The sequence below is a fragment of the Procambarus clarkii genome, chromosome 18 (genome assembly GCF_040958095.1).
Source record: "Procambarus clarkii isolate CNS0578487 chromosome 18, FALCON_Pclarkii_2.0, whole genome shotgun sequence".
Taxonomy (NCBI): domain Eukaryota; kingdom Metazoa; phylum Arthropoda; class Malacostraca; order Decapoda; family Cambaridae; genus Procambarus; species Procambarus clarkii.
The window spans coordinates 26,289,661-26,302,183 of record NC_091167.1 but is presented as its reverse complement, the minus strand read 5'-3'; the positions used below and the strand labels follow the sequence as shown (position 1 = coordinate 26,302,183).

General features: G+C 39.6%; 1 protein-coding gene across 5 annotated transcripts; it reads right to left on the bottom strand.

Annotated features, from left to right (window-relative positions):
• Window positions 1-472: 472 nt before the first annotated feature.
• LOC123754320 (mucin-3B) lies at window positions 473-10,646 on the bottom strand. 5 transcript variants are annotated; one of them, XM_045736610.2, is made up of 2 exons: window positions 10,490-10,646; window positions 473-5,404 (listed from the first exon to the last, which is right to left on the bottom strand). In XM_045736610.2, exon 2 carries the CDS (start codon window positions 2,921-2,923, stop codon window positions 746-748), a length of 2,178 nt encoding a protein of 725 aa, XP_045592566.2. In that variant the 5' UTR covers window positions 2,924-5,404; window positions 10,490-10,646; the 3' UTR covers window positions 473-745. The 5 variants fall into 5 exon arrangements, with proteins under 5 accessions (XP_045592566.2, XP_045592567.2, XP_045592568.2 ...); XM_045736611.2 differs by having other exon boundaries at window positions 10,499-10,640; XM_045736612.2 differs by having other exon boundaries at window positions 10,164-10,635.
• Between the last annotated feature and the right edge of the window lie 1,877 nt (window positions 10,647-12,523).

The following is a 12,523-nucleotide window of genomic DNA, read 5'->3' as shown; positions in this document are numbered from 1 at the left end:
ATAGTCTGACTCAACAATGTTCCCACAATATTAATAATTTTGTTTGTTAAGAGTTTGCCTTGGAACAGCTCTTGCCACTTACTGGCAATATGAAGGCACCTCCCAAAGGCAGTGCTATATCCTTTAGTCTTCAGTTGCACTGGATGGTGTTTATTCCATGCTATATCTTAAAGACCTCAACATTTGCTATTGTGGTAAAGATTCCCATCTTCAGCACAGAGTCCAGACTACAATCACTGAAGTCTCCTCTTAGTCTAAGCAGGAACAGCCAGATTTCATTTCAACTGATGAAGTGAAAGGTTTACATTTCAACCTGTATCATTGAATACTGTACTGTGCAGTGACCTTTTAAAATTGACAACTATTCAGACAATATCAAGAGACAAAAATAAATAACTCGTTTTGTGTGGCATATTATACCACTTATGTATAAATTTTAATGGTATGTGATCCACCTGGTAAATGCAAGTCCTTTGATCCTAAGAAATTTATTGGTAGCAACATAAAATTGTATCTACAAACTAAAGCAAAGACATTATACTGTGCCAATGTTTATAGTAGGTTATTAAGGATTAAAATCTGCACTCAAGCTAAAGTTCCATATTTTAAGTATTGTGTACATTACAAATACCTGTACTTTACAAAAAAAAATCATTTTTACCTTAAGCTTGATCTTAAAGAACGACTTTCCTAATATAAGACTGTATATTATATATACTGTACATAAAAATGTAATATTGGGTAATTACTCGCAAGTCTGGCAAACTAGGATGAAAAAACATAAAATACCATCATGGAAATTGCCCATGAAGATACCAGAGGACGAAAGATTAGATACCATCATGGAAACAGCCCATGACAGCACCAGAGGAAGAGAATTAGCAGATACTATCATGGAAACAACCCATGACAGCACCAGAGGAAGAGAATTATGAGATACTATTATGGAAACAACCCATGACAGCACCAGAGGAAGAGAATTAGCAGATACTATTATGGAAACAACCCATGACAGCACCAGAGGAAGAGAATTGTGAGATACTATTATGGAAACAACCCATGACAGCACCAGAGGAAGAGAATTGTGAGATACTATTATGGAAACAACCCATGACAGCACCAGAGGAAGAGAATTGTGAGATACTATTATGGAAACAACCCATGACAGCACCAGAGGAAGAGAATTATGAGATACTATTATGGAAACAACCCATGACAGCACCAGAGGAAGAGAATTATGAGATACTATTATGGAAACAACCCATGACAGCACCAGAGGAAGAGAATTGTGAGATACTATTATGGAAACAACCCATGACAGCACCAGAGGAAGAGAATTATGAGATACTATTATGGAAACAACCCATGACAGCACCAGAGGAAGAGAATTATGAGATACTATTATGGAAACAACCCATGACAGCACCAGAGGAAGAGAATTAGCAGATACTATTATGGAAACAACCCATGACAGCACCAGAGGAAGAGAATTGTGAGATACTATTATGGAAACAACCCATGACAGCACCAGAGGAAGAGAATTGTGAGATACTATTATGGAAACAACCCATGACAGCACCAGAGGAAGAGAATTATGAGATACTATTATGGAAACAACCCATGACAGCACCAGAGGAAGAGAATTATGAGATACTATTATGGAAACAACCCATGACAGCACCAGAGGAGGAGAATTTTCAGATGCCATCATGGAAACAACCCATGACAGCACCAGAGGAAGAGAATTTTCAGATGCCATCATGGAAACAACCCATGACAGCACCAGAGGAAGAGAATTTTCAGATGCCATCATGGAAACAACCCATGACAGCACCAGAGGAAGAGAATTGGCAGAAACGGCCCATGAAGGCACCAGAGGAAGAGAATTTTCAGATGCCATCATGGAAACAGCCCATGACAGCACCAGAGGAAGAGAATTAGCAGATACCATCATGGAAACAACCCATGACAGCACCAGAGGAAGAGAATTTTCAGATACCATCATGGAAACAGCCCATGACAGCACCAGAAGAAGAGAATTATCAGATACTATCATGGAAACAGTCCATGACAGCACCAGAGGAAGAGAATTATCAGATACCATCATGGAAATGACCCATGACAGCACCAGAGGAAGAGAATTTTCAGATACCATCATGGAAACAGCCCATGACAGCACCAGAGGAAGAGAATTTTCAGATGCCATCATGGAAACGGTCCATGACAGCACCAGAGGAAGAGAATTATCAGATACCATCATGGAAACAACCCATGATAGCACCAGAGGAAGAGAATTATCAGATACTATCATGGAAACAACCCATGACAGCACCAGAGGAAGAGAATTTTCAGATGCCATCATGGAAACAACCCATGACAGCACCAGAGGAAGAGAATTATCAGATACTATCATGGAAACAACCCATGACAGCACCAGAGGAAGAGAATTATCAGATACTATCATGGAAACAACCCATGACAGCACCAGAGGAAGAGAATTGGCAGATACCATCATGGAAACAGCCCATGATAGCACCAGAGGAAGAGAATTGGCAGATACCATCATGGAAACAGTCCATGACAGCACCAGAGGAAGAGGATTGGCAGATACCATCATGGAAACAGTCCATGACAGCACCAGAGGAAGAGGATTATCAGATACCATCATGGAAACAACCCATGATAGCACCAGAGGAAGAGAATTGGCAGATACCATCATGGAAACAGCCCATGATAGCACCAGAGGAAGAGAATTAGCAGATACCATCATGGAAACAACCCATGAAGGCACCAGAGGAAGAGAATTGGCAGATACCATCATGGAAACAACCCATGAAGGTACCAGAGGATGAGAATTATCAGATACCATCATCGAAACAACCCATGAAGGCACCAGGGGAAGAGAATTAGCAGATACCATCATGGAAACAACCCACAAAGGCACCAGAGGAAGTTATCCTTTACCATCCCATGATGGTGTAGAGAAGTATTAGAAACATAGAAAGAACCCATGTAGGTTCTCTAAATGAGAATGATTAGATAGTCATGGAAATGGCCCATTAAATTATTGGCTTAAAATTTAAAAAAAAATTAGTACTGTAAATTATAATGGGAACAACCCATGACTTTACAAAATGAAAAGAATTATCAAATATCATCATGGAAACAACCCATGACAGAACTGGCTGGTCCGATTCATCGGAGAACAGTTCAATAATTTCTCTTGGCAACGATCAACATCAGGGATGGTAATTTGAGAAATTCATGTATGAACAGCCTGTCTATTCTTTCCTATTCTCTATAGTTCCCAGTATTTAACACAGCCTTTCTTCTCTACTTCAATTTTACCAAGAGAAATATTGGTTATGAAATTTTTTATTCTAATAACAATGATCAAGGTACATATATACTGACCCATCCTTCCTCGTTACTGCCCATACAGATTGTCCTTGTGGATAATTAATTTATCCTTTTTCTTTTGACCTTCACTTATGGACATTATCTCTTCCCTGCACAGTAACAGTGAAAGCTATGAAGACATCATAAATATTTTGCACATATCCAAGAAGATAATTACTGTACCTAGACCATTGAAAGAAGAAGAATGATTTAAGAAATAATTTAGAAAACAAAAATATAATTTTAAAGTTTGGGAATGGGCAATTGTAAAATATGCTCAATATTCTAAGTTAAAATAAAGTTCATCAACTACAGTATGTATTTGTACCAGATTTCATCATGTACAGTAATGCTTCCATGAGAATGTGGACTAAAGCATGCTGGTGACTGGTTTTAAGTTTTCTACTCTTGCAACCTAGGCCAGGCCAGTGATAGCCTAAATTATGAAGTTTTCACAATTTGTAGCCATGTAGCTATCACAACTCTACTAATGAACGTCCTGCAAAACCTGTCCGTTCCTTCTTGAAAACTTATGGTAACTTTTAACATAATTTATAAACATAAAATCTGTATGATCAGCCTTTCCACTTAGGACAGAAGGTGTAGAGTTACTAGGCCATGTTAGATGCTGAATGGAGTAGAGAGCATAAAGACTGGTCATACAATGACCCTTGACCAAGCAACTTTTTTTAAATATAGAGATTAGACAATTACATCATCATACACACCTTCATTACTATTAGTGAATTATTTATGCAACATTGACTCCCAGTCGCTTAACAACAGAAGTTAGTCTTTCCTTGTTTCTAAAGAGTTGCTGAAAAAGTGACAGTTGCTGTTGAAGAACTTGGTTTTCTTGCCTCAGATTATTCCTCTCCTGCAATAATTGTGCAATTGTTGCTGGGGTCAACCCAACTGGTGTATTGGCAAGTAACTGCTGAGGAAGTGGCAGAAACAACATGGGACCTGAGGGTGTTGACACTTGGACTATGTTCCTGCTATGTTCAGCAACCTGTTGGGGGGTCAAGCACACAATACGAGCCCGTTTGCTTGCAAGTAATCCCTCCATTGTTATGGGTTGCCTATTCCCTGTGGCACTGCTTTCAGCATTTACGGGACTGGTATTTTCTACACTGGGTTCTTGGGGACAAGGACGCTTCCTGGAGGTTGCTACTGTGGAAGATGGAATTGCTGCTCCAGTTTTCAATATTCCAGAATTTACTCCAATGTTGCTTCCTAGCTTACTGCTTGCATTCAGCTGGTGTTTCTGGGAAATACTGGGTCCAGCTGACTGTGCTGTCCTGGGTCCTGTCAATGCAGGGGGTAATACTGGGGACACAGGAACTGTAGCAGCCAAAGTGGATGTTCTGCCCAAGTCGAAACAAACCGAACCAGCAGTTCTGTTATACCCACTGCCTGGGACACGTACTAAGGATCTTACCAAGTCACCTGTGTCATGTGGAGCAACCATTTTAGAAGATTAACTTGGGAAAACTAAATAATCCAATTAAATGGAATATGCTGCTTATGAGAACACTATATACCAACTAGTGCTCTTATCTTATGATCAGTTATTGTCTACTTGACATGTGCACTTGTCAGGAAAGAAGTTTGCTAATTTTCAGCCTTTTCAAAGCACTTGCACACACACGTGCAAGAATAAGAAGGAATAATTTTTTCAATTTGTTTTCATTTGGATACTGACAACTGACAAAAGTGGAACTTTACACTTAATTATACATTTGTACATATAGTTACTGTGAATTTAGACGGCGTGTGTCTTTTGGGGGGGGGAGGCAGGTGGTCTCGTCAACTATTATTGCTTATTCAGGTCCGTCTCCAGTAAAATTGTTGGATGGGGTGGTCTTGCCAACTACTACAGTATTGCTTGTTCACTTTTTCACTGTCTCTAAAGTTATGTCAGACTATGTGACTGCACTACTAATCCATAAAGTGTGTTCTGCTGCAGGCTATCTATCAACAAGATAGTGACATTTTACACTACCTGAAAGACAAAATGTTTATTAAAAATGATACACACACACACACACATTGGTATATTTTTTACATTTGCATAGATTCTTTACTATGAAATATATTTAATATGAAAAACAAATCTTTTTACATAATCTAGTACACCAGTGTACTACAGGACCCTTTGTCCATGGCTCAATTGAGAGACCCGGATTAAATTTCCTTATAATTTACGTCTACGTTTGCCTCGCAGTAAAATAGGTAGTCAGCAGTTGAACAACTGTTGTGGGCAGTCAGGGTGATAATTATAAGGTCTTCAGTACATCAAATAAAATACATGTTATGATAGCAGATATAGAGGGGCAACCTCAGACCATTATATCTGGACATGGCAGAATATATATATATAATTTTTTTTTTTAAGTGGTGGTACTGTACTTGTGATGATACTGATAACTTGTAGGCAGTGTTAGAATCTACACTATTTCATCTAGCATTTATATTACTGTACTATGGAGGAAGGCCACTTATCACTGGGTCATCCATTCTCAACAAACTGGTATTACTATTGCTAGCAATACAGAGTAACCACACTAACGTGATGCATCAATGAGGAAAAGGAGCCATGATGAGGGATCGAACCTATGCACTTGGTGTTCCCAGGCACACTCCAGACAACTATGCCACAACATGGTCAACAGGAGTGCAATCTGGGGTACTACTACACTCACGAGGATTCCTTTGGCTCCCCAATACTAATATTAACTGCATTCCCAGAAAACCTAAAGAATCTTATCATAAACAAGCTCAACAAAAATCTTATTCTAGGTGACTTCAATATTGACTTTGTCAACAAAATAGCCCTCATGTCAATTATTTCCTAATCAGCATGAACTCCTGAATGCTAATCCCCACAATCACCAAGCCCACCCCACCACTCATATAATCACTGACAGAACAATTGACTACTATCCACCTTCCTCATGGCAAACATGGACATAACACCGCCAGATACCATGAAATCTACCTTCAGGCTACACAGTGAAGCAGCAATAGACAGTAAGCCTCTACAACACATGTTACTACATATCTTACAGACAGCTATCCAAACACTTCTTTTACCAGTCAGCCCGACAAACATATCTATCATTCACTCACTAAAAACCAAAGCTGGGAACATTAGTGAAATATCATCTATGGTATACGAGAGTGCCTCCCATGCCCTTGCACCACCCATACCTCTGTATTCAATAAATTTCTTGTCATACTTTCCCTGATATCCTTAAAACAGCAAGAGTAGTGCCAGTTCATTAAGGAGGTGATACGGCAGACATAACAATTACAGACCAATATCAAATCTACCTATATTATCAAAAGTATTTAAATAATTAACTATAAACAGCTCTACCCCTTCCTCGTAAAATTCAACACACTGTACTAAGTCCCCGTCAATTTGGCCTCCGCTCCCAAAAGAATACCAATGGCGCAATTGTTAGTCTGCTTGATATAATTTACACAGCACTTTACAAAATTGAGTTCCTAACTGGACTCTTCATTGACCTAAGAAAGGAATTTGATACTGTTAACCATAACTACCTCTTACTTAAACTTCACCATTATGGAATCTTAAGCCTTGCCCTGAACTATATTCAGTCCTATCTTAATGATAGACACCAATATGTAGCCAGCAATGATATACTGTAACTTTCCCTACTCTACCATTAACTGTAGAAGTGCCACAGGGCACTACCTATCCAAGGACTTCTCCTATTTCTTATATACATCAATGATTTGCATAATATCTCTAATATTCTTAAACCTATACTATTTGCTGATGATACTACCTTCATCTACTCAGACCCCAACCCACATACACTAAATAATATTGTAAATAGCCAATTTAAAAAAGTCCACTCATGGATGTCAACAAACTCACACTAAACATAGAAAAGACCTATATTTGGAAGCAAATCAACAAATGGAATTCAGCTTCAGATAGACAATGTTAACATCAGCAATGAAAATGATGGAAAGTTCCCTGGCCTATACATAGACAAGAGACTCAACTTCAGCACCCACATACTTCCTCAACCTCACCCTCAACTTCAGCACCATTATAACTAACTCTGCTTTCAGACAACACTCAGCTCCCTTGTTTAAATCCCTAAACTTGCTAAATATTAACTCCCTCCACACATTCTCTTGTGTCAACTACATTTACAAAACCCTGTTCTTAAATGCAAACCATGCTCTGAAACTCTCCCTGGACAGATGTAATAGGACCCATTATCACCACACCAGAAATAAATATCTCTTTGATATCCCCAGGGTCAAACTTAATCTGTGTAAACACTCTATGCAAATTAAGGGACCTAGTCTATGGAACTCACTCCCTAGTGAATTGAAAAACTGTGAAACTTTTGCCTTATTTAAAAGCAAAACCAAAAAGTACCTAACTTCATCTTCTTAAGTTTCCTACACTGAGCTTTAAATTTGCTCTGTACCTAGTGTTACCCAATCTCCTAATTTTTATGTAATATCAAACAACATTATCATTGTGTTCATTGCTGTCTTCTTTTATGTGCTAGCCATATGCTGTATTGTGACTACCAATTTTTGTCATCTACCATTCAAGCTGTCATTGCAATCAATCTTATATTGTTTCTGCTGTATTGTGCCTACCAATTTGTTGTCAACTACCATTTTAAGCTGTCATTGCAATCAATCTTAGCTACCTATGTGCTTTAATATACTGTACCTACAATTTTCTCTCATCTTTTTTTTTTTTTTTTTTTCATTTCATGTAATCTGTTATCATTTTTTGTCTATAAATTTTGCAAGTATTTACCTCCTTAAAATTTTCTTAGATTAAGGACCTGCCCGAAACGCTGCGCATGCTAGTGGCTTTACAAGACTGTAATTACCATATTTGTATCCGCACATTCCTTATGTACATTCTTGTATATGCATAAATAAATAAATAAATAAATAAATACAACATACTGTATAACCAGAAAAGTCTAAAATCCTGTCAGTACCAAACTCTACTCTGCTCTCTTATTATACTATGCACTAATCTATCCCTATCTTACATACAGTATCTGTGCATGGGGTATAACCACTGCAAACTACCTCAAGCCTATCATCACCCAGGAAAAATCTATCAGGACAATAACAAACTCTGCTTTAAGACAACATACAGCCCCCCTGTTTAAATCCCTCAACATGCTAAGCATAAACTCACTTCACACATTCTCTTGTGCCATTTACATGCACAAAACCTTGTTCCTATATGCAAATCCTGATCTGAAACTCTTCCTCGAGATGTAATAGAACCCATAATCACCATACTTTAAATAAATATCTATGATATCCCCAGAGTCAAACTAAATCTGTGTAAACACTATGCAAATAAAGGAACCTAGTCTATGGAACTTGCTCCCTAACGGATTAAAATTTTAAGCTGTCCAACTTACCCATTCAAAAGTAACACCTAAAAGTACTAGTACCTAATTTCATCCTCATAGTTTTCTTCCTAGTGCTTCACAATCACACTATCTTGTGTTACTCCAAAATATATGCCTAAGCCACATAATTTCACCATTGTAATAACTCCCATCATCTTATATCATGGTTATGTTGAATGCAAATTTCACTACACTATAGCTAAAAATAATCCTCAAATTATGCTAGAAAGTACCTGTTGATAATCCTCCAATTTTACTCTAATGTACGTACCAATCTTCTAAAAGTTTTTTTTACAATATTCCTGTTATTTCTTTCTCAATTTTGCTATAAATTACCTACTTAAATTTATCTGTTAGATTAAGGACCTGCCCGAAACGCAATCCCCCGTTAGTGGCTTTACAAGAATGTAAGAACATCAATGCTATGTACTCTCATAAACCCACCCAATGTACCTTCTTATAAATAAAATCAACATTCTCTGGATCGTCATCTCCCCTCAATCACCCACCACACCTGCTACCAACGAGAGCGTCAGGGGCCAGATTCACGAAGCAGTTACGCACTTACGAACCTGTACATTTTTTCTCAATCTTTGGCGGCTTTGTTTACAATTATTAAAGTTAATGAGCTCCCAGGATGGTGTTTATAACAATAACAACAGTTGATTGGAAAGTTTCCATGCTTGTAAACTGTTTAATAGATGTAACCAAAGCCGTCAAAGACAGAAAATATGTACACGTTCGTAAGTGCTTGCGTAACTGCTTTGTGAATCTACGCTGAGGTGTGGGGCCCACGGCCACGGACGCTGCTCCCCGCCCTGCACCAAACGTTTCAGATATTGTCTGATTACAGTATATCCTCCCCGGATGCTGTGACGTCACACACGCCCCACGTTTGGGACGTGTACAGCAGTGCGCACTCCGCCGCATTAATTAAAAATGATCTTTGTTGTGGCACCTTCCTGCCAGGCCAGCGGTCACCCTGCAAGGTCACCCCCTAGTTACTGTTCACACTCCACAAAATATTGAAAATATGTTCAATAAGTTAAATGTATATATAATGGCTGCCTGTCGCCACCCCAACAATTTGTTGTTATATTTATATTTATAGAAGAGTTCTTATATTCTTATACAACCACTAGTGCGCAAAGCGTTTCGGGCAAGTCCTTAATCATGATGTTCCCCGGAATACGACCCGCTAAATGGTTTAACAACCAGGTACCCATTTTACTGTTGGGTAAAGGGAGGCTACAGTCAATCTTCCCCGGCCAGGATACGAACCCAAGGCCAAGGCGCTTGTGAAACACTAGGCGAATGTCTTACCACTTCGCTACGGGGACTACTTACAGTCCCGGTGGACTGTGTTCATAATAATGAATTATTATATTATTTGTAGCACTTTAACTGCGCACATTTCCTGTGTATTGAGCAAGACAGTATTGAGAGTGAGGTGTGGAGGCGCGAGACCACAGCCTGGCTACCACTAAACACTGACAACGGTGGTTACTGTGCTCGGTATACTCCAGTAGAGCACCGTAGAGTATACATAATAGCTCTCTAGTTCGGGCCAGCCATCTTGTTCCACCAGTCTGCCTTCACACACTCCCGTTTGTGTCTTCCGGGCTTCACACCTTTCAAGAATAGCTTACTGTACACACTGCAGTACACAGGACACCCTGCCACAACAAATATCCCAGTGTTGGTGTAGGTGTGTAGGTGTAGCCTGGCCTGCAGGTGTGGACCGTGGCAGGAGAGGACCAAGACTGGTTGTGCTCCGTCGCCGCCTGCCGTCACTTGCCACACTCTCTTACACTTTTATCTTCTCTTCTCCCCTCTACACCCTCACTATTATTGTGCTTTATAATGTCCACCTCATTTATACAATACTGATGAATGACTTGTGTTATACATATATATTGTGAGATGTATTAAATATTATGGTGGCTAATATTTGTATTGGCAACATGAACTATGCACAAAACGTTTTGTGTCAGCCCATCTGTTGGGGGTGGTGGTGGGGGCAGGTTCTATTTTAATATCATTATTAATTTCAAATGTCACTATAATACACAATTAGTAATTATTTTTATATTCACATTGCAATATACATTTAGTAATACAAGGTATCTTAAAATTTGATAACTATAAAGTACAGTTATATACGATGGACGCCCTTTCGTGGCAATACGTAAAATACGTTTCATGTCACTCTCAATACGTAGAACGCGAAACTGAAGGTGTATCGGGTTCACAATCTTTATGTACTCACCTAGTTGTACTTGCCGGGGTTGAGTTTCGGCTCTTTGGTCCCGCCTCTCAACTGTCAATTAACTGATAAAAAAAATGTACTCACCTAGTGTGCTTGAGGGGGTTCAGCCCGCTTTGGACCCGCCTCTCAACTGTCAATCAACATATTTTGTTTCTACACACACACAGTTCCTTTAGAAGGAACTTTTTCAGTGTCAGAGTAGTTAACGGATGGAATGCATTAGGCAGTGATGTGGTGGAGGCTGACTCCATACACAGTTTCAAATGTAGATATGACAGAGCCCAGTAGTCTCAGGAATCTGTACACCAGTTGATTGACAGTTGAGAGGCGGGACCAAAGAGCCAAAGCTCAACCCCCGCAAGCACAATTAGGTGAGTACACACACACACACACAGGAAGCAGGCCATAGCAACTGTCTAATTCCCAGATACCTATTTACTGCTAGATGAACAGCAGCATCAGGGTGAAAGAAACTCTGCCCATTTGTATATCGATCTATCCCCGCCTTCGCCGGGGATCGATCCCCAGACCCTAGGACTACAAATGCTGAGCGTTGTCCACTTAGCCGTCAGGTCCCCATTATGTGATCATGTCTCCCCCCTAAATCTTGTTTTCCAGCGACGTGAGGTTTTAGTTCCGGTAGTCTCTCCTCGTAGATTATACCCTTCAGTACATACCCAACTTCAGTTGGGTATAAACAAATACTTCAGTATTTGTTTATACCCTTCAGTTCCGGGACTACTCTGGTGGCATACCTTTGAACCTTCTCCAATTTAGGTTTATGCTTGCCTAGTTACGGACTCCACGCTGGAGCTGCATATTATAGGATTGAATTTATCTGAATTCACATGAGGGACATTAACGTTTGTTGCCTTGACAAGGACAGGAAGCTGGCGGCTTGTCAAAGGCCATTACACAAAGTCAAAGGTCCTCCCCCCCCCCTCTCCATTTACCCTGGTGATTTTTTCCAGCTGATTTTAAAATTTAACAGTTTTGGCATTTACGGCTCCGGCGGTTCCATGGGTTTATATCCCGCGGGTGAAAAAGCATCTCCTGTTCTCAGTCCTGCATTGTGGCTTGTTGAGCTTGAAACCATTGCTCCTTGTTGGTACTTGAAAGGTCCCGGTAGTTCAATGGGGTTATTTTTCGACTCACAATCGAGAATTCTTGGCTCAAATCCCGGGCGAGACAAATGGTTGGGAGCATTTCCTATCACCTAATGCGCCTGTTCACCTAGCAGTAAGTAGGTACTCGGGAGTTAGTCAGCTTGTTGTGCGGTTGCCTCCTGGACGGGGTCATTAATTTGTCCCTTGATATAAGCCTAACGTGTATGAATACACTCTGGCCTCCTGTCCCTCGACACTAGGAATTATTATTATTATTATTATTATTATTATTATTATTATTATTATTA

Bases quoted from the DNA above. Each gene is read 5' to 3' on its own strand.
- LOC123754320 (XM_045736610.2), bottom strand. From the start codon at position 2,923: ATGATGGTATCTGCTAATTCTCTTCCCCTGGTGCCTTCATGGGTTGTT.